We start from the raw sequence: 18,120 nt of genomic DNA, 5'->3' as shown, positions 1-18,120 counted from the left end.
CTGTTTTGCTTAACAAATAGTGCAGGAAGGAATTGCAGAAGCTGGTTTCAACTGAAGATACATTAAGAACAAGAAAAGCAGGACAGGCGGCATCTTTGAAGAGAAAGAATTGGTGATGTTTCGGGTCGAGACCTTCAGATTGAAGAGGTTGAAAACCAGCCATAAAACACAATGACTGGAGACGTGTGTTATCCAACTAAGGGCAGAAATCAGGATCATGTGTTCATCTTTATTGGCGTGACACCATAATAAATATATTACAGAAAAGGTAATTTAATGGGATGGCACGGGGGCGCAGGGGTAGAGTTGCTGCCTTACTACCACATGGGTTTTCTCTGGATATTCCGGTTTCTCCCATATCCGAAAGAAGTGCCAGTTTGTAGGTTAACAGTTGTTAACAATAGTTAACAATATTGTAGGTAACAATAGTTTGTACAGAGAAGGTTCACCAGACTGATTCCTGGACTTTCATATGAAGACTGGATAGACTCGGTTTGTACTCGCTAGAATTTAGAAGATTGAGGGGGGATCTTATAGAAACTTACAAAATTCTTAAGGGGTTGGACAGGCTAGATGCAGGAAGATTGTTTCCGATGTTGGGGAAGTCCAGAACAAGGGGTCACAGTTTAAGGATAAGGTGGAAATCTTTTAGGACCAAGATGAGGAAAACATTTTTCACACAGAGAGTGGTGAATCTCTGGAATTCTCTGCCACAGAAGGTAGTTGAGGCCAGTTCGTTGGCTATATTTAAGAGGGAGTTAGATGTGGCTCTTGTGGCTAAAGGGATCACGGTGTATGGAGAGAAGGCAGGTACAGGATACTGAGTTGGATGATCAGCCATGATCATATTGAATGGCGGTGCAGGCTCGAAGGGCCGAATGGCCTACTCCTGCACCTAATTTTCTATGTTTCTATGTTAATTGGCTTCTGCAAATTGTCCCTGGCGTGATGGATGGAACAGGTGTATGATAGATTGCTGGTCGGTGTGGACTTGGTGGGCTGAAGGGCCTGTTTCCATATATATTTTTTACATATAAATCTTAATTTCATTGAACCATATATGATTGAATATGTGGCATTATTTCCGTCTTGTTTCTATATTCAAAGGGTAAGGTTGATTGATTTATTTGTGCAGAACAGTGATGGAAGTCAGACTCTTGCCTTGTTTCTCTGTGTTTTTCTGTATGTATATGCATAACCATATTACAGCACGGAAACAGGCCATCTCGGCCCTACAAGTCTGAGCTGAACAACTTTTTTCCCTTAGTCCCACCTGCCTGCACTCATACCATAACCCTCCATTCCCTTCTCATCCATATGTCTATCCAATTTATTTTTAAATGATACCAATGAACCTGCCGACACCACTTCCACTGGAAGCTCATTCCACACCGCTACCACTCTCCGAGTAAAGAAGTTCCCCCTCGTATAATCTGATGTCCTCTTTTTTTTTAACAGCATGAATATAATCGGATTTCCATACATGAATATAGTCATTCATGTGCTGCACCTGTTGATCAGAGCCTGGCTCTATTGTGGAATGTAATTAGGAATGTAATTTAGCTTTACCTTATTCATACCGTATCCAATTTAAAACATAAATGTTGCATTCAAGTGTAAGTTAAAAGACTCGCTACTGTAAGCACCAGATTGCAAAATTTCAAGCTGAAAAATGCCAAAGCTCCCTTCACCCTTCCCCTTGGTCGCCACGCTCCCTCGCATTTTCAACAATTTATGTCCACTAATGGCTGAAATTAGCAATAAAGGCAATGTCAGTCAGCCAAGGCATTTGTGTTCCATTACAGGTCAAATTTCCTGCCATTAATATTAATATCTCCTCGCTATCCCGCAGCTCCGCTCTTGCTCCCCCTCACCCCATTCGTAACAAGGACAGACTCCCCCCTTGTCCTCACCTTCTACCCCATCAGCCATCGCATACAGCATATAATCCTCAAACATTTTTGTTACCTCCAAGGTGATCCCACTACTGGCCACATCTTCCCATCTCCACCCCTTTCTGCTTTCCGCAGAAACTCTCTGGTCAACTCATCCCTTCCCACCCAAATCACCCCATCCCCAGGCACTTTCCGTTGCAACTGCAGGAGAAGCAACACCTGTCCCTTGACCTCCCCCCTCGACCATCCAAGGACCCAAACTGTCTTTCCAGGAGAGGCAGAGATTCACTTGAACCTCCTCGAACCTCATCTACTGTATCCGCTGTCCCAGGTGTCAACCTCTCTACATCGGCGAGACCAAGCATAGTTTTGGCGGTCGTTTCACTGAACATCTCCGCTCAGTCCGTCTTAACCTACTTGATCTCCCGGTTGCTCAGCACTTCAACTCGCCTTCCCATTCCCAATCCGACCTTTCTGCCCTGGGCCTCCTCCATTGTCAGAGTGAGGCCCAGTGCAAATTGGAGGAACAGCACCTCATATTTCGCTTTTGTACTTTACACCTCAGCACTATGAACATTGACTTCTCTCACTTCTCTCATTTCAAATAGCCCTTGCTTTCTCTCACCATCCCCTCTCCCTTCCCAGTTCTCCCACCAGTCTTACTGTCTCTGACTGCATTCTATCTTTGTCTCACCCACTCTCCTGACATCAGTCTGAAGAATGGTCTCGACCCAAAACATCATCCATTCCTTCTCTCCGGAGATGCTGCCTGTCCGACTGAGTTACTCCAGCATTTTGCGTCCACCTTCGATTTAAACCAGCATCTGCAGTTGCTTCTAGCACACTTCCTGCCATTAATAATCTAACATGAGTAATGAAAAATCCCATGCAAAATAAGCCATGGTCTTCTTGAAACATTCATGATATATTCAGATATCTCTTAATTGTATTCTCTCATTTTTCAAATTTAAAGGACATTTCAGAATCAGTGAAAATCTTCTTATGTATTTTAAAATCTCTTATTTAAAAGGACAGATGATCTATTAATTTTCTTCAGCTTATAGTTCGAAATGGATAAGGATGAAGATTCCATTCTGACTATCTTTTATAAAGTGATTTAAGAAATTATTACAAAACGCACAGCAATTTCTTACCTAAACTATGCTGGCAACAACTCCCAACCTGGAAACCCAATCGCCAATACGAACAACATAAACTGCAAGTTCTTCTTCCAGTCACATACAATCTCAAAAAGATGACTGCAGCTCACAAAGCCACTTCATCTCCAATATTTCAAAGATGATGAGCAATCAAAACTGTCAATGTTCCTTAACTGAATAAAGTAAATGTTGCTTCTTTAGTGAGATAACATTTAACCTGTATCATTATGATTAATTTCCATGTGGTACAATGTCTGCTTGCTTGGCTAAATGACAGTGTTTAAATAGTTGGAAGCAGTGGCCCCTTATTACCCATTGTTATATTTCCTACTTGGCTTTATACAATTTATCCAGTATCTGTGAAGCAATTTATATGTTTAAGTATTACTAGTAAGTGTAAATTATTTTTGTACATGTCATACTTTGCTATCTATTGTAATGCTTCTCAATCATGAATATTGAGTTCATGATGATCTGATTAGCAATTAAAAGCTTCAAAGAGGATGCAGAAGAGTTTTACTAGAATGGTACGAGGAATGAGGCAGTAGAGTTATATGAGAAGCAAGAAATGTTAAGATACTTTTTTTTGCCAAAGCCAATTAACCTACAAACCCGTATGTCTTTGGATTGTGGGAGGAATTCGGGGCACCCGGAGGAAACCCACGCAGTCACAGGAAAAATGTGCAAACTCCGGACAGACGGGACCCGTAGTCAGGATCAAACTGTTCAATATTATTTTGTGGTTGAGTAAATTGATACTGAGGAATGATACAAAAAATAGATCAGGCGCAATGTTATAAGCAATAATTTGTTATACTTTAAAAATAATTGATGTAAATGGTGATGAAAGAAGATTCATTGTAACATTGCCCACAGAGAATTGAATATATGCTTGAAAAATGGAAATCAGTAACATTGAATAGAAAATACAGAGGAGTGATAGAACATGGAACACAGAAAAGTGCCGCACTGGGAACAGGCCCTTTGGCCCACAATGTCTGTCTCAAATATGGTGCCAAGATAAACTAATTATATCTGTCTGTATACGATCCATATCCCTCCATTAGCTATCTATTTGAAAATGTTTCCAAAGATAAAATGCAGAAAGAATACCTCTTTCTGTGCTAAATGAATCAACATATCTGATTTTAGAATAAAGAAGGGAAATATACTTGTGATGGCCCTTTGAACAAATAGTTGCAGAATTATTCTCTGGAAATCAAGTGTATACAAATAGAAATACAAGGCAACTGACCAAGTTTTTTCAGGAGAAAATCAGCAGGTGAGGCAGCATCTATGGAGCGAAGGAAATAGGCAACATTTCGGCCCGAAACGTTGCCTATTTCCTTCGCTCCATAGATGCTGCCTCACCTGCTGAGTTTCTCCAGCACTTTTGTCTATCTTCGATTTTCCAGCATCTGCAGTTCCTTCTTGAACAAGTTTGTTCAGGAACTGGAAATGGTAATGCTAGACTTGCATAGTTTCTGCTGAGGAACAATGTATCAAGTATCAAAGTTTAATTCAAGAGAGGCAAGATTAATTTGGAACCCAAGGAGCATCTTGTTCACTAAGGGGGTATATAGAATGAGCTGCCAGAGGAGGTAGTTGAGGTAGGTACTACAATGACATATAAAGAACACTTGGACAGATCCATGGACAGGAAAGATTTTAATGAATACTAGACTAAGTGGGACCTGTTGGATCCTATCACACGGGAGGCTTGGTCCCCAAATGCAACCCATTCCCCAATGCAATATTCCACCACTCACCCATAGACCCTGACTGCGCAGGCATGGTTAATTTCCCCTCATCCCCCAGCACTCCTGCCCTCTCCTCTTCATGTGTGGGAGGGGAGGGAAGTGGGGTGTGTGGCGGGGTGATGTGGGGTGGGAGGGGAGGAGGGGAGGTGTGTGGATGGGATGGGGAGGGGTAGAGGGGGGGGTAGAGAGGGTGGTGTGGGGGGGGGGGGGGGGGGGTGTGGGGGAGGGGGGTGTGGCAGGAGGGGTGAAGAGTGGGGGGGAGATGTGTATGTGGGCGGAAGGGGGGGAGGAGGGAGGGGGGGATGTGTGGGGGAGGGTGTGTGTGTGGTGGGGGTAGGGGTGTGTGTGGGGTGTTGATGCTAGGGGCGGGGCTGCTGCTTGGGGCGGGGCTGCTGATTGGGGCTGCGATGGGCTGCTTTGGGTCAATAGACAATAGGTGCAGGAGTAGGCCATTCGGCCCTTCGAACCAGCATCGCCATTCAATGTGATCATGGCTGATCATCCCCAATCAGTACACCGTTCTTGCCTTCTTCCCATATCCCCTGAATCCGCTATTTTTAAAAGCCCTATCTAGCTCTCTCTTGAAAGCATCCAGAGAACCCGCCTCCACCCAGTCTGTGGAATTCTCCGAGGCAGAGAATTCCACATTCACCACTCTCTGTGAGAAAAAGTGTTTCCTCATCTCCATTCTAAATGGCTTACCCCTGATTCTTAAACTATGGCCCCTGGTTCTGGTCGCCCCCAACATCGGGAACATGTTTCCTGCCTCTAGCGTGTCCAAGCCCTTAACAATCTTATATGTTTCAATGAGATCCTCCCTCATCCTTCTAAACTCCAGAGTGTACAAGCCCAGCTGCTCCATTCTCTCAGCATATGACAGTCCCCCCCATCCCGGGAATTAACCTTGTAAACCTATGCTGCACTCCCTCAATAGCAAGAATGTCCTTCCTCAAATTTGGGGACCAAAACTGTACACAATCTTCCAGGTGTGGTCTCACTAGGGCTCTGTACAACTGCAGAAGGACCTCTTTGCTCCTACATTCAATTCCTCTTGTTATAAAGGCCAACATGCCATTCGCTTTCTTCACTGCCTGCTGTACCTGCATGCTTACTTTCATAGACTGATGTACAAGGACCCCCAGATCCCGTTGTACTTCCCCTTTTCCCAACTTGACACGATTTGAAGTGTCAGATTTACGTATAAGCTAAACAAGCTATAGCTTAGGGCCCCCACTTTCTAGGGGCCCCCCCGAAAAAATTGATGGGCCTCGAGGTCTAGGGGGGCCTCCGGCCAAGGCAGAACACCTACCGTTCAACTCTGGGCGGCCCCCCTCTCTATCTCTCTCTCTCCATCTACCCCCGCTATCCGTGTCCGGGCCGCCGGGCTCCGCTCGCTCCTCATCCGCCGGCACGGCAGGCCGCCTTGCACATGCGCACAACCACGGCCAGCACATCATTGGCCGCCCTGCGCATGCGCACTGCAACGGCAACTGGTCGGCGCTGGGCACTTTCTCCCTCGCTTTGAATTGTGGGAGATTTTAAATGTGAATAAATTGTAACATCAATTTGAACGAAATTTGATAAAAAGTCACCACAGGATAATTGTGACTAAGGTGGTCAAAATTGTAGTGCTATCATGTACTGTTTTGGCATAGTTCAGGGTATCCCTGAATCACAGTTGGGCAGACAGGCAGACTCACAAACAAACACGAAGAGAGTTTTAGTAATATGTAGATAGATGGGCCAAATGTGGGCAAATGGATCTTGCTTAGATGGAACATTTTGGTTGGCATGGACAAGTTAGGGCATTTGATCTGTTTCTGCAGTGCGTGACTTCATGATTCTATGAAAGGGTGAATGCACAGAGTGTTCCAGGTTAAAGGATCAAAAACTAGAGGGCATAACTTTCATGTGAGTAGGGATCTTGAGGGGCAACGGTTTCACACAGAGGGTGGTGGGTATATGGACAAACTGCCAGGAGAAGTATTTGAGGCAAGTACAGTAGCAGCATTTATAAGACATTTGGACATGGATAGGAAAGATTTAGAGGGATATGGGCCAAATGGGGCTAAATGGGTCTAATTTTGATGAGGCTGCTTGGTCGGCATGGGCTGAAGGGCCTATTTCCGTATGACTCTATAACTGTAAGTATTTGTTCATTTAAAGACAAGATTTTAAAGACTTTTCTTCTGAATCGGTGCTATCTAACATTGCTATCTAAGGAGCAAACCTTCACATAAATATTATATTGACTATGGTGCGATCAGCTCTGATCTCTGTTTGCATGTGTCAATATCGGCGGAAACATCCATTATCACGTTTTAAACTGCTAACAAAACCGAAAAAAGGTTTACATTTCAAAGAATCTTTGTCGTGCTGATGTTTGGACATCGAGGTGGTTCAATTAAAAGATTGTAATTTTTTAATTATAAAGTGTAAGAGGGAAAAACAGCTGCAGTTAATGGTAAAGGTGTTGTGGATGAGATAGTGTGATAACTAGAGCCAGGATGTTTAGGCGCTAAAAAACTCTGAAATAGGCAGGCAAAAAGGCATAATATAATTGCAAAAAAGGCATGAAAAAGGCACATTGACAAAAAAAAAGTATAAAAAAGCATGTATTTCCACCCCCAAAATATGGTTAAAAATGATAATATAAAGGTATTCTACATTAAATGACCAAAGTTGCCTGGTTGCACATAATTACAAGCAATTTTTTCAAATTATCTGGTGTTAAATTATGCCGCCTCTCAGACAGAATATGCTTCAGTTGTGAAAAACTTATTTCTACCTCAGCTGAGGTCACTGGTGCATACCCAAAACAAGCTACAGACTCTATATTCATGTCGATATCTTGTGCATTACAACTACCTTTGAGAACTTTAGCTATGTTTTGTATTTCTTCAAGATCTTTGTTAGCTAAAATCACTCTCTCACATTTTCCTTGTATATCTTTACCTACATCGTCAGGAATTATACGCATATCGTCAGTTACTTTGTTGAAAACCTGCAGGTTATTCACTAATGTTTTGCCACATTTCTCAAGGGAAGTGATAGCTTGTGGGAAGTTTGCAAAATTGGAAGCAATAAACAAAAGATCGCAGTGGAGGATCTTCTTCTGCATGATTTCACTGACGATCCTGACTGCAGCAGATTCTTCTTCAAAACAGTTGACAAATTATTTTATGTTTTCGAAATTTGCAGCATTGTAGAGTACAGCAGAGAGCCATGTACCCCACCTAGTCAAAACGGGCTGAGGAGGTAGCGGAGTCTCGGGTGCCATTTCCTTGAACATGCTTTGAGGAAGATTTTCTTGACATTGGAAACTAGGCGACCGACATTTGGAAACAACCATGTATGTGCTTGACAATCTATGAAGTCCTTGAGCTAAGCATGTCAAATGCAACATTTTGGGGGAATAAAACCTTAAGAGCACGAGCAGCTTTTTCATGTTCGGAGCTGCATCAGTCACAAACAGAAGAACATTCTCATGTTTTATATCTTCTGGCCAAAGATCAGCAAGTGAGGATGTAAACAAATGAGTAATAGTTGAGCTGTTTTGACTTCTCCAATACTTCCAATGCCAACAAATACTCATTTGATGGTTGACCTGCCTCCAGTGTACCGATGACCACATTGGCAACATATCTCCTCTCAACATTGGTTGTTTCGTCTATTGAGATCCATATTATGTTGCATGCAACTTCAACTATAATTTTCTGCACAACAATGTTGAAGTTGATGTTAACATAATTTTTCCATAATTATGACTCGCTTGGACTCTGTGTATTTCTCTAAAAACTCTGAGAGATTTGTTTTCCAATTTCCAAATGGAATTCTAGCATCAATGAATGCCTTGCACAGACCACTCGAAAACTCAGATTTGCGACTGGAGCCAGCAGTAAATGTAGTGAGGAGACAAGCCTGGGTATTTCGCTTGTGTATTCTACACCCCAGCGATATCAACATTGACTTCTCTAATTTTAGATAGCCCTTGTCTTCTCCTTCCTCCCCCTCACCCTTTCTAGCTCTCCTTCGAGTCCTACTGTCTCTGCCTCTTCCTTTCTTTTTCCCAACTCCCCCCCCCCCACAACATCAGTCTGAAGAAGTGTCTCGACCAGACATGTCGCCTATTCATTCTCTCCATAGATGCTGCCTCACCGTCTGAGATTCTCCTGCATTTTTGTCTACCTACGATTTTTCCAGCATCTGCAGTTCATTCTTAAATAGATCTTGGAGAAGGCTGAACCAGCGGGCAGCGGCATGAACGAATGAATGACCGACGGTGGCGCACCCGGTTTCGTCCCGGTGGTGGAAATTTTCTTGTAAGTTATACTATGTTAACACGTTAATAATAACATAAATATTAATGTGTTAACGTAGAAAACGTCATTGAAATTGACGGCGGCAGTGACCCGACTTCGGAGGTTCGGCCGCAGGCCCAGTAGATGACATCGTCGGGAGCTTGCAGGTCACAGGTTGGTGACCTGTTTTTTTGAAGCTCCCGTGGCAACAGCTTCTTCCGCTGGACTGGAGGGTGGCAGCTTAGATCACCCCGGGCCGCGGAGATTGAACCGGCCCGTTCGCGGAGCAAGGTTGAGCCGTGGGACTAAAGCACCATCACCCGGTGGGGGTCACAACATCAAAGGCCTGGATCGCCTCAGCGCAGAGGGAGAACAAGGAGGGAAGAGATAAAGACTTAAGATTTTTGTCTTCCATCACAGTGACGAGGTGTCTGGTGAACTCACTGTGGTGGATGTTAAATTTGTGTTTATTGTGTGTTTTGTTACTTTATTATATGTGTGACTGCAAGGCAACAAAATTTCGTTCAGACCGAAAGGTCTGAATGAAAATAGTTTCCATGATCCAAAAAATCACGGTACAACTAGAGAAAATAGTACGACCTTTGAGCAAAACGGCAAAAAAAAGGCTGATTTAGGCACTCGATCATGAAAAAGGCATTATAACCATATAACAATTTACAGCACGGAAACAGGCCATCTCGACCCTTCTAGTCTGTGCCGAACACATATTCTCCCCTAGTCCCATATACCTGCGCTCAGACCATAACCTTCCATTCCCTTCCCGTCCATATATCTATCCAATTTATTTTTAAATGATAAAAACGAACCTGCCTCCACCACCTTCACTGGAAGCTCATTCCACACAGCCACCACTCTCTGAGTAAAGAAGTTCCCCCTCATGTTACCCCTAAACTTCAGTCCCTTAATTCTCAAGTCATCCTGGTGAAATCACCAAAAAAGGCATGAAAAAGCACATGGCAAAATCCTGGCTCTAGTGATAACATTGAATTAATGTAAGTGGGTGATCATTGGTCGGTGTGGTCTCAGTGGGCTGAAGGACCTGTTTCCATGCTGTATCTCTAAACTAAACTACACAATGGGTCTTGTTCCTGCGGCTCAAATCCACGCTTCCATTTGTTCCACAAAACGCTTTACTCTCTTAGTGTGCAAAACATCTATCAATCTTAACCTTCAATACCTTAACCATTGAGCAACCTTAATTCTTTGAGGAGGAGAATTCCAAACATTCTCAATCCACTTCTCAATTGACTAGTTTAGCTGGGAAATGTTGGCTGGTGTGGGCAAGTTGGGTCGAAGGGCCTGATTCCACACTCTATGACTCTAATTCTGGACGACCGATCCATAATGCTGAAATGATGTCACACAGTGACAGACAGTGCCCACAATAGAAACAACCTATCAGCACTTAACAAGACAGTGAACCGCTTCCTGTGTAGGAAGAGAACTGCAGATGCTGGTTTACACTGAAGATACACACAAAATGCTGAAGAAACTCAGTGGGACAGGCAGCATCTCTGGAGGAAAAAAAAATAGGTGACATTTCGGGTCGAGAGCCTGCTTCAGACTGTGAACAGCATCCCATTTTGTTGTTCTTTCAACATAAATTACAGAGTAAACCTTGCCTTACCATTGACCATTTTGAGGGTCTGAGAACTGCTGAACGGTGGTGCCAAAGAGAACATCTCGTGGGCCTGAAAATGTTTTGGTGCTCATCACGTCAACATTAAATGCTTGGGATGGTTGAAGAATACCTGCAAAAAGGACAAAAAAGATCATCATTTGTGAATCAGAATTAAGGAAGCAATTAAGAATGATTGCTACAATATGAAGTACTTCTGTCATTTTTCAAGCTTAATCGAGTAGTGTTAAGGGCCTGTCCAACTTTCATGACCTAATTCACAACCTCTGCTGAGTTTACCCTTGACTCATACTCACAGCATGGTCGTCACAAGGTCGTAGGAGGTCTTAGGTAGGTTGTGATGCTAGTTGTAGGTACCCGTGACATCAAGTAGGTCGGGGCGTGTTTTTAGCCTGATGAAAAATGTCCACGAGTGTAAAAGGTCATGAATTAGGTCGCGAAAGTGGGACAGGTCCTTTGATCTAACCAGGTTATGGGTTATTTATTTTAACGTAGCATTTCATTTTAAAATCTGAATGCTGATTATCAGTTCCTGATAAAGGCTTGTTCTCACACAAGGAGTTTATTTTCTCCTGAACTGTATCTCCAAGATATTTTTAAGCTTGAGTGGGTGGTGGAGTTTATGAATCAGCTACCTGACCTTGTGGCATTTAATTTCTATGGAAGGTCATAGAAAACATAGAAAATAGGTGCAGATGCAGGCCATTCGGCCCTTCGAGCCAACACCACCATTCAATATGATCATGGCTGATCATCCAAAATCAGTACCTCGTTCCTGCTTCTTCCCAATATCCCTTAATTCCTTAAGACCTAAGAGCTAAATCTAATGCCCCTGTCCCACTTAGGAAACCTGAACGGAAACCTCTGGAGACTTTGCGCCCCATCCAAGGTTTCCGTGCGGTTGCCGGAGGTTGCAGGTTGTTGCCGGAGGTTGCAGGTAGTGGAAGCAGGTAGGGAGACTGGCAAAAATTTCCGGGAACCGCACGGAAACCTTGGGTGGGGCGCAAAGTCTCCAGAGGTTTCCGTTCAGGTTTCCTAAGTGGGACGGGGCATTAACTCTCACTTCTCATTGCAGTGTCTTTGAAGAGCAGCTCTCTTAAAATGAATTGTCCAATGAGGATGTGTGCGTAGGGGAGGGGGGGGTGGCTGTGTGGGGAGGGGGGGGCTGTGTGGGGGAAGAGGGGTTGTGTGGGGGTGGAGGGGTTGTGTGGGGGGTGGGTTGTGTGGGGGAGGGTTGTGTGGGGGGGTTGTGTGGGGGGGGGGGGGGGGAGAGTTGTGAATCTGTGGAATTTTCTGCCACAGAAGGCAATGGAGGCCAATTCACTGGATATTTTCAAGAGAGAGTTAGATTTAGCTCTTAAGGCAAAAGGAATAAAGGGATATGGGGAAAAAGCAGGAACGGGGTACTGATTTTAGATGATTAACCATGATCATATTGAATGGTGATGCTGGCTCGATGAGCCAAATGGCCTACTCATGCACCTATTTTTCTATGTTTCTAATTTCAAAGAAACGATCAAAGAAGTTCAGAGACACGATTCCTTTCATTGTTATGCCACTTCCAATATCTTGACTTATGCCGTTCATCCTATCATGTCAATCTCGGCAATAATAAGCTTCCTGGGTTCATCCCACTTCACATTCCTCTATTGCTTTAGTAAAGCATTTGCTGAAACCCTCATTAATGTAGTTGGCTCCCCACATACATGAAATATGAATATCCTGCATTCACATTGAGCTGGCAAGAGCATAACACTTTAGACATTCTGGAACCTGTGTTTCATGTAGATTTTTAAGAGGTTTTTACTTTTTTTAGTTTTACTACAACACCACTGCGCTGCTGAAAAAGGTCCAGCAGAGACTGCACTTCCTGAGGGTGCTCAGGAAGAACAACATCACTCAGAGACTGCTGCTGTCCTTTTATCGGTGCTCCATTGAGAGCATACTAACATACTGTGTATGCGTGTGGTACACCAGCTGCACAGCGGCTCAGAGGAAAGCGCTCCAGAGGGCCATTGACAACGCCCAGAGGATTGTCGGCTGCCCTCTCCTTACCTTGGAGGACTTACACAGTTCCCGCTGCACCAAAAAAACCCAGAATATCATAAAGGACATTTCCCACCCCGGACACTCCCTGTTTGAACTGTTGCCGTCAGGCAGACGGTACAGATCTACAAGGACAAGGACAAATAGACTAAAAAACAGTTTTTACCCCACTGCTATAAAAGCACTAAATGTAGCCGCCAAGGAACGCAGGGGCGATACAGACTAAGGGACTGTGGTAACTGTGAAATCGACAGAAGGATGGAGGGTTGGGTGTGTATGCGTGCTTTGTCCGTGATATTTATTTAGTTGTTTATCTTTATTATTTTACCGTGTATGTATCGTTAGCTTTAGAAATGTTTGAATGCTGTACTGACTGGCTGACATTTTAAATTTCGTTGTACATGGTCCATGTTACAATGACAATAAAGAAACTATTCTATTCTATCAATCTATTTACTGTTATCAAAAAGGGTTACATTAGAAATTAGAGGTTTTATCAATAGTATTTAATTTTACAAATGCACCTGTCAATATATTAGAAAATGGAGCATAAGATATTTGGAGTTTTGCTTGGCACCTTAGAATAGCAGAATACCTCATTTGCCTGCCTAACTACCTTTACTGTGTAAGAAGGAACTGCAGATGCAGGTTTAAACCGAAGATAGACACAAAAAGCTGGAGTAAAGGGCCTGTCCCACTTGCGCGTCATTTACGCGTCACGCAGGTGGCGCACGAAGATTTTGTGAATCTCAACGTCACCACTCACCATGCGCGCATCACGTGCATCGTTACGCGTAAATGACGCCCAAGTGGGACAGGCCCTTAACTCAGCAGGACATGCAGCATCTCTGGAAAGAAGGAATTGGGTGATGTTTTGTGTTGGGACCCTTCTTCAGACTGGTTAGGGATAATGGAAATGAAAGAAAAAGTGGGAGAAGGATAGAGAGAGAGGGAATGCTGAGGCTACCTGAAGTGAGAGAAATCAGGATTCATACCACTGGGCTGCAAGCCGCCCAAGCGAAATATGAGATGCTGTTCCTCCAATTTGCGTTTAGCCTCACTCCGACAATGGAGGAGACAGAGGATAGAAAGGTCTGTGTAGGAATGGGAAGGAGAATTAAAGTGTCCAGCAACTGGGAGATCAGGTTGGTTGAGCGGTGTTCCGCGAACCGATCGCCCAGTCTGCGTTTGGTGAAGGTACCTGGGGAGGGAGTGGTTTGGATGGAAAGGGATGAGTTAACGAGGGAGTAGTGGAGGGAATGGTGTCTGTGGAAGCGGAAAGGGGTGGAGATGGGAAAATGTGGCTAGTGGTGCAATCACGTTGGAGGTGGCGGAAATATTGGAGGATTGTGTGTTGTATGCAACGGCTGATGGGGTGGAAGGTAAGGACTAGGGGGACTCTGTCTCTGTTGTGACTAGGGGGAGGGGGAGCAAAGGCGGAGCTGTGGGGTACCGAGGAGATACGAGTGAGGACCTCATCTTTGATGGGAGAGATTGAGGACATCTCGGATGTCTTAGTATGGAACACCTCATCTTGGGCGCTGATGCGACGTAGATGGAGGAATTGGCAGTATGGGATAGAGTCTTTGCAGGAAGCAGGGTGGGAAGAAGTGTAGTCAAGATAGTTTTTGGAGTCAGTGGGTTTGTAATAGACATCAGTCAATAGACTATTTGCTGAGATGGAGAATGTGAGATCAAGAAACGGGAGCGAGGTGTCGGAGATGGTCCAAGTAAATTTGAGTGCAGGATGAAAATAGGTGGTGAAGTTGATGAAGTCCATAAGTTCTGCATGGGTGCAGGAGGTAGCACCGATGCAGTCATCAATGTAACAGGATAGAGTTCGGGGATGGGGCCAGTGTACGTCTGGAACAGGGATTGTTCAACATACCCTACAAAGAGGCACGCATAGCTGGGGCCCATGCGGGTACCTATAGCTACGCCTTGGACTTGGAGGAAGTGAGAGGAGTCAAAGGAGAGGTTGTTGAGGGTGAGGACTAGCTCCGCTAGGCAGAGTAGAGTTTTAGTAGAGGGAAATTGGATGGTTCTGCGGTCAAGGAACAAACAGAGGGGTTTAAGCACTTCCTGGTGGGGGATAGGGGTGTAGAGTGACCGAACATCCATAGTAAAGATGAGGGAGTGGGAGCTCAGAAAGCAGAAATCATTAAAGAGACAAAGGGCATGTAAGGTATCTTGGATATAGGTCGAGAGAGATTGGACCGGGGGTGGGGGATAGGATGGAGTCGAGGTATGTGGAAATCATTTCCGTGGGGGATAAGAGCAGGCAGAAACGATGGGCCTGCCAGGGCAGTTGTGCGGGGCTGGGAACGATAAGGTTGGAGGCTGTGGAAGGCAGACAGCCAGAAGTGATGAAATCAGTAATAGTGTTTGAGATTAAGGCCTGGTGCTCGTCTGCGGGATCATGGTGCAAAGATAAGCAGGAGGTGGTGTCTGAGTGCTGTTGCCTGTTGGGGTCCATTGCAGGACTGGGTGAGTGAGGCCCGGAGCTGCAGGAGAGTCAGAGCCAGAGAGACAGAGTCAGGGCCTGCTGGTGCCAGCACATCACAGCCAATGTAAAACGCAGGGCACGGAAGGAGAACTGTTGCGAAAAGCAGCTGATCGACTGTCAGTACGAGTATTCCGGGTTGGGTCTGAACTGGGACGCCTGGAACTGGCGCTGGAATCCATGAGGTAGAAGATGGAGGTGCAGGCAAGCACCAAAAACACACGTGGCTGTGGTAGTGAGTCTGGTTTAAGACGTGGTCATAGTCGGATATTTCGCAGTAGAGCAGATGGAATGTGTAAGAAGGAACTGCAGATGCTTGTTTAAACCGAAGATAGACACAAAAAGTTGAAGTAATTTGTGGGACAGGCAGCATCTCTGGAGAATAGTAGTAGTTGACGTTTCGGGTCGAGACCCTTCTTCAGACAGGTTAGGGATAGGCGAACTGAGAGAAAAACAGGGAGGAAACCAGGAGAGACTGGGTGGTGGTACTGGCTGAGATAAGGCAGTGCATGTTTCTTTGCGCAATTCTGGCAGCAAGAAAGCTTGCGGCATCGTTGACAAAGTATTTCTAGAGATGGTGCTTGCTTATTATAACTCAAGTGGGCCTTGTCATTCAGGACTTTGCTTTAGGAACCACATGATCACCACTGACAAGTGTGGAAAGGAAATCAATGATTAGAATGTTGTGGCTCTTCATGTGAATGGGGTGGTTGACAATATCCCATAGCCTGTACATGACTCAAGAGTAATATGGCGCATAGCACTGGAATATAACATGTCTCAGTTTTGCTGATGATACAAAGTTAGGTGTGTTGTACAAAAGTAGTGATGTTTATTTCACTCCACATTACAAGAAAGTAGCCAGTCCAGCATTGCACATTTTTGTTCCACACTTTTCTATCAAATGCTAATCAGTCTGTTGTTTTTTTCCAAAATCTTTATTAATATGTGCAACATTTGTGGCATTATTTTTTTGAAATTTTCAATTTTCTGCATTCACAAGAATCGGGACTAAAAATATTTCCCACCTATAGATTCACCAACTCCATCCAATCCCTGTTCTCCTCCCAAGCCAGACACAATTTCTTAACAAATTCAAATACATTGACATTGATTCAGTTCAAACTAAACCCTACTTGCAGTAGAAAAAGGCAAGGCTGAGCGTTTCTGTTCTATTTTTGCCCAAGGGGGACGTTTCTTACCTCTCTTTATAAAGATGAAAGAAACACAAAGAAAATAAGCTTGGAAATTGGCTTGCATTTTTGCCCATACTCTAATTACAGTTTCATTTTGGAATACCATTAAATGTTGGCCAAGAATTTTGGAGGTGAATAAATTGTGATGATATTCTAATTTCCTTTCATTAAATATTTTTGTATATTTGCACTTTGAATTCCAGAAATACAATTTAAGGTCTGAGACTGATCATTGTAATTACTTATCACTTCTAGCGCTATATGTGCCCAGTCTCAAACTACTAACATGCAAAATGCTAGTAACATAGATAAAAAAATCAACAAACACAATTTACATGATCATGTAGTGATTGCGATTCAAATAGAAATGATAATCTGTTAGCTGTCGGTATTATCTATGCCGAGGTAAATATTATCCATTAGTCTGATTTATTTTATATTCCTCACACGCTTGCTGAATGCACTAAATTTAATCACATTTTTGTAAGAGAGGAGGTTTTAATAATGCCAAACACTAAAATGAATTCTGATTATTTTTTAATCATGAGATGCAGTGAAGCTATTTTATTGATATCCTTTAATAAAGCTGACACATAATTCTTCAGAGATTGTTGCTTATTAAAATATTGGTACTGGAATTGGTTTAGATTCATTATTGTCATGTGTACTGAGATACAGTAAAACAAATATTGTTTTGCATACTGTCCAGTCAGATCATGGCATACATGAGTGCAACAAGCAGTGTAAAAGGGAAAATAAAAGGTGTGCAGAAAATGATGCTACAACTACAGAGAAAATGCTGTTCAAAAAGTACGTGCTGCTTCGAGGAAGAGTGTAAGATTAGAGTACATTCTGAGCAGAAGTGTGGTCCATTCCAGTTAACAGCAGAAAGAAACCACTCTTGAAACTGGTGGTGCGTGCGTTCAAGCTTTTGCATCTTCTGCCCAGAGGGCAAGGGGAAAAGAGCGAAACACTGGGGTCCAAGCGGTCCTTGATAATGGCTGCTTCCCAAGGTTAGCATGAAGTGGAGTTGAAGTCAAGGGAGGGAGAAGCTGAAATGCATGATAGACTGATATGTAACCGCAATGCTCTTGGAGTTTTTGTAGTCTTAGATCATAGAACAGTACAGCACAAGATGGCTAGTTATCTGATCTCATCTGCCTGTACATGACCCATGTCCCTCCATTCCCTGCACTTACCTGTGCCTATCTGAAAGCCTCTTGAACACCACTATCGTATTTGCCTCCAGCACCAACCCCAGCAATGCGTTCTAAGCCCACACTACTCTCTTGGGCAGACCAGTTTCCAAGCTGTGAAACATTCCGAGATAATGCTTTCTATGGTGCGTCTATAGAAACTGGTGAAGGTCATTGGGGACATGCCATATGTCCTTCATCACTGAGCCCGCGTGCAAGAGGTGCCAGGTTTTGGCACCATTTTCAAGAGCGAGTTAAGGGCCTGTCCCACTTACATGACTTTTCAGCAACTGTCTTCGATCTTCAAGCTCGGGGGCACTCGCCTGAAAAAATGCGAGCTGGATCGATCGTCAGTGATGAAACCGCGAGCTGGATTGGCCGTCAGCACACACACACACACACA

The 18,120-nt window shown here is 43.9% G+C and overlaps 1 protein-coding gene across 1 annotated transcript in view; it reads right to left on the bottom strand.

Annotated features, from left to right (window-relative positions):
- Positions 1–18,120, bottom strand: part of itga2.2 (integrin, alpha 2 (CD49B, alpha 2 subunit of VLA-2 receptor), tandem duplicate 2) — a 146,894-nt gene that overhangs the window by 102,409 nt on the left and 26,365 nt on the right. The window contains exon 2 of the mRNA XM_055633986.1: positions 10,765–10,888. Within this exon, the coding sequence (XP_055489961.1) occupies positions 10,765–10,888 (124 nt within the window). The remainder of the gene's footprint in view (positions 1–10,764; positions 10,889–18,120) is intronic.

Source organism: Leucoraja erinacea, chromosome 1 (genome assembly GCF_028641065.1).
Source record: "Leucoraja erinacea ecotype New England chromosome 1, Leri_hhj_1, whole genome shotgun sequence".
Lineage (NCBI taxonomy): Eukaryota > Metazoa > Chordata > Chondrichthyes > Rajiformes > Rajidae > Leucoraja > Leucoraja erinaceus.
Note: the sequence above shows the minus strand (reverse complement) of the source record. Positions and strands in the feature narration are given on the sequence as shown.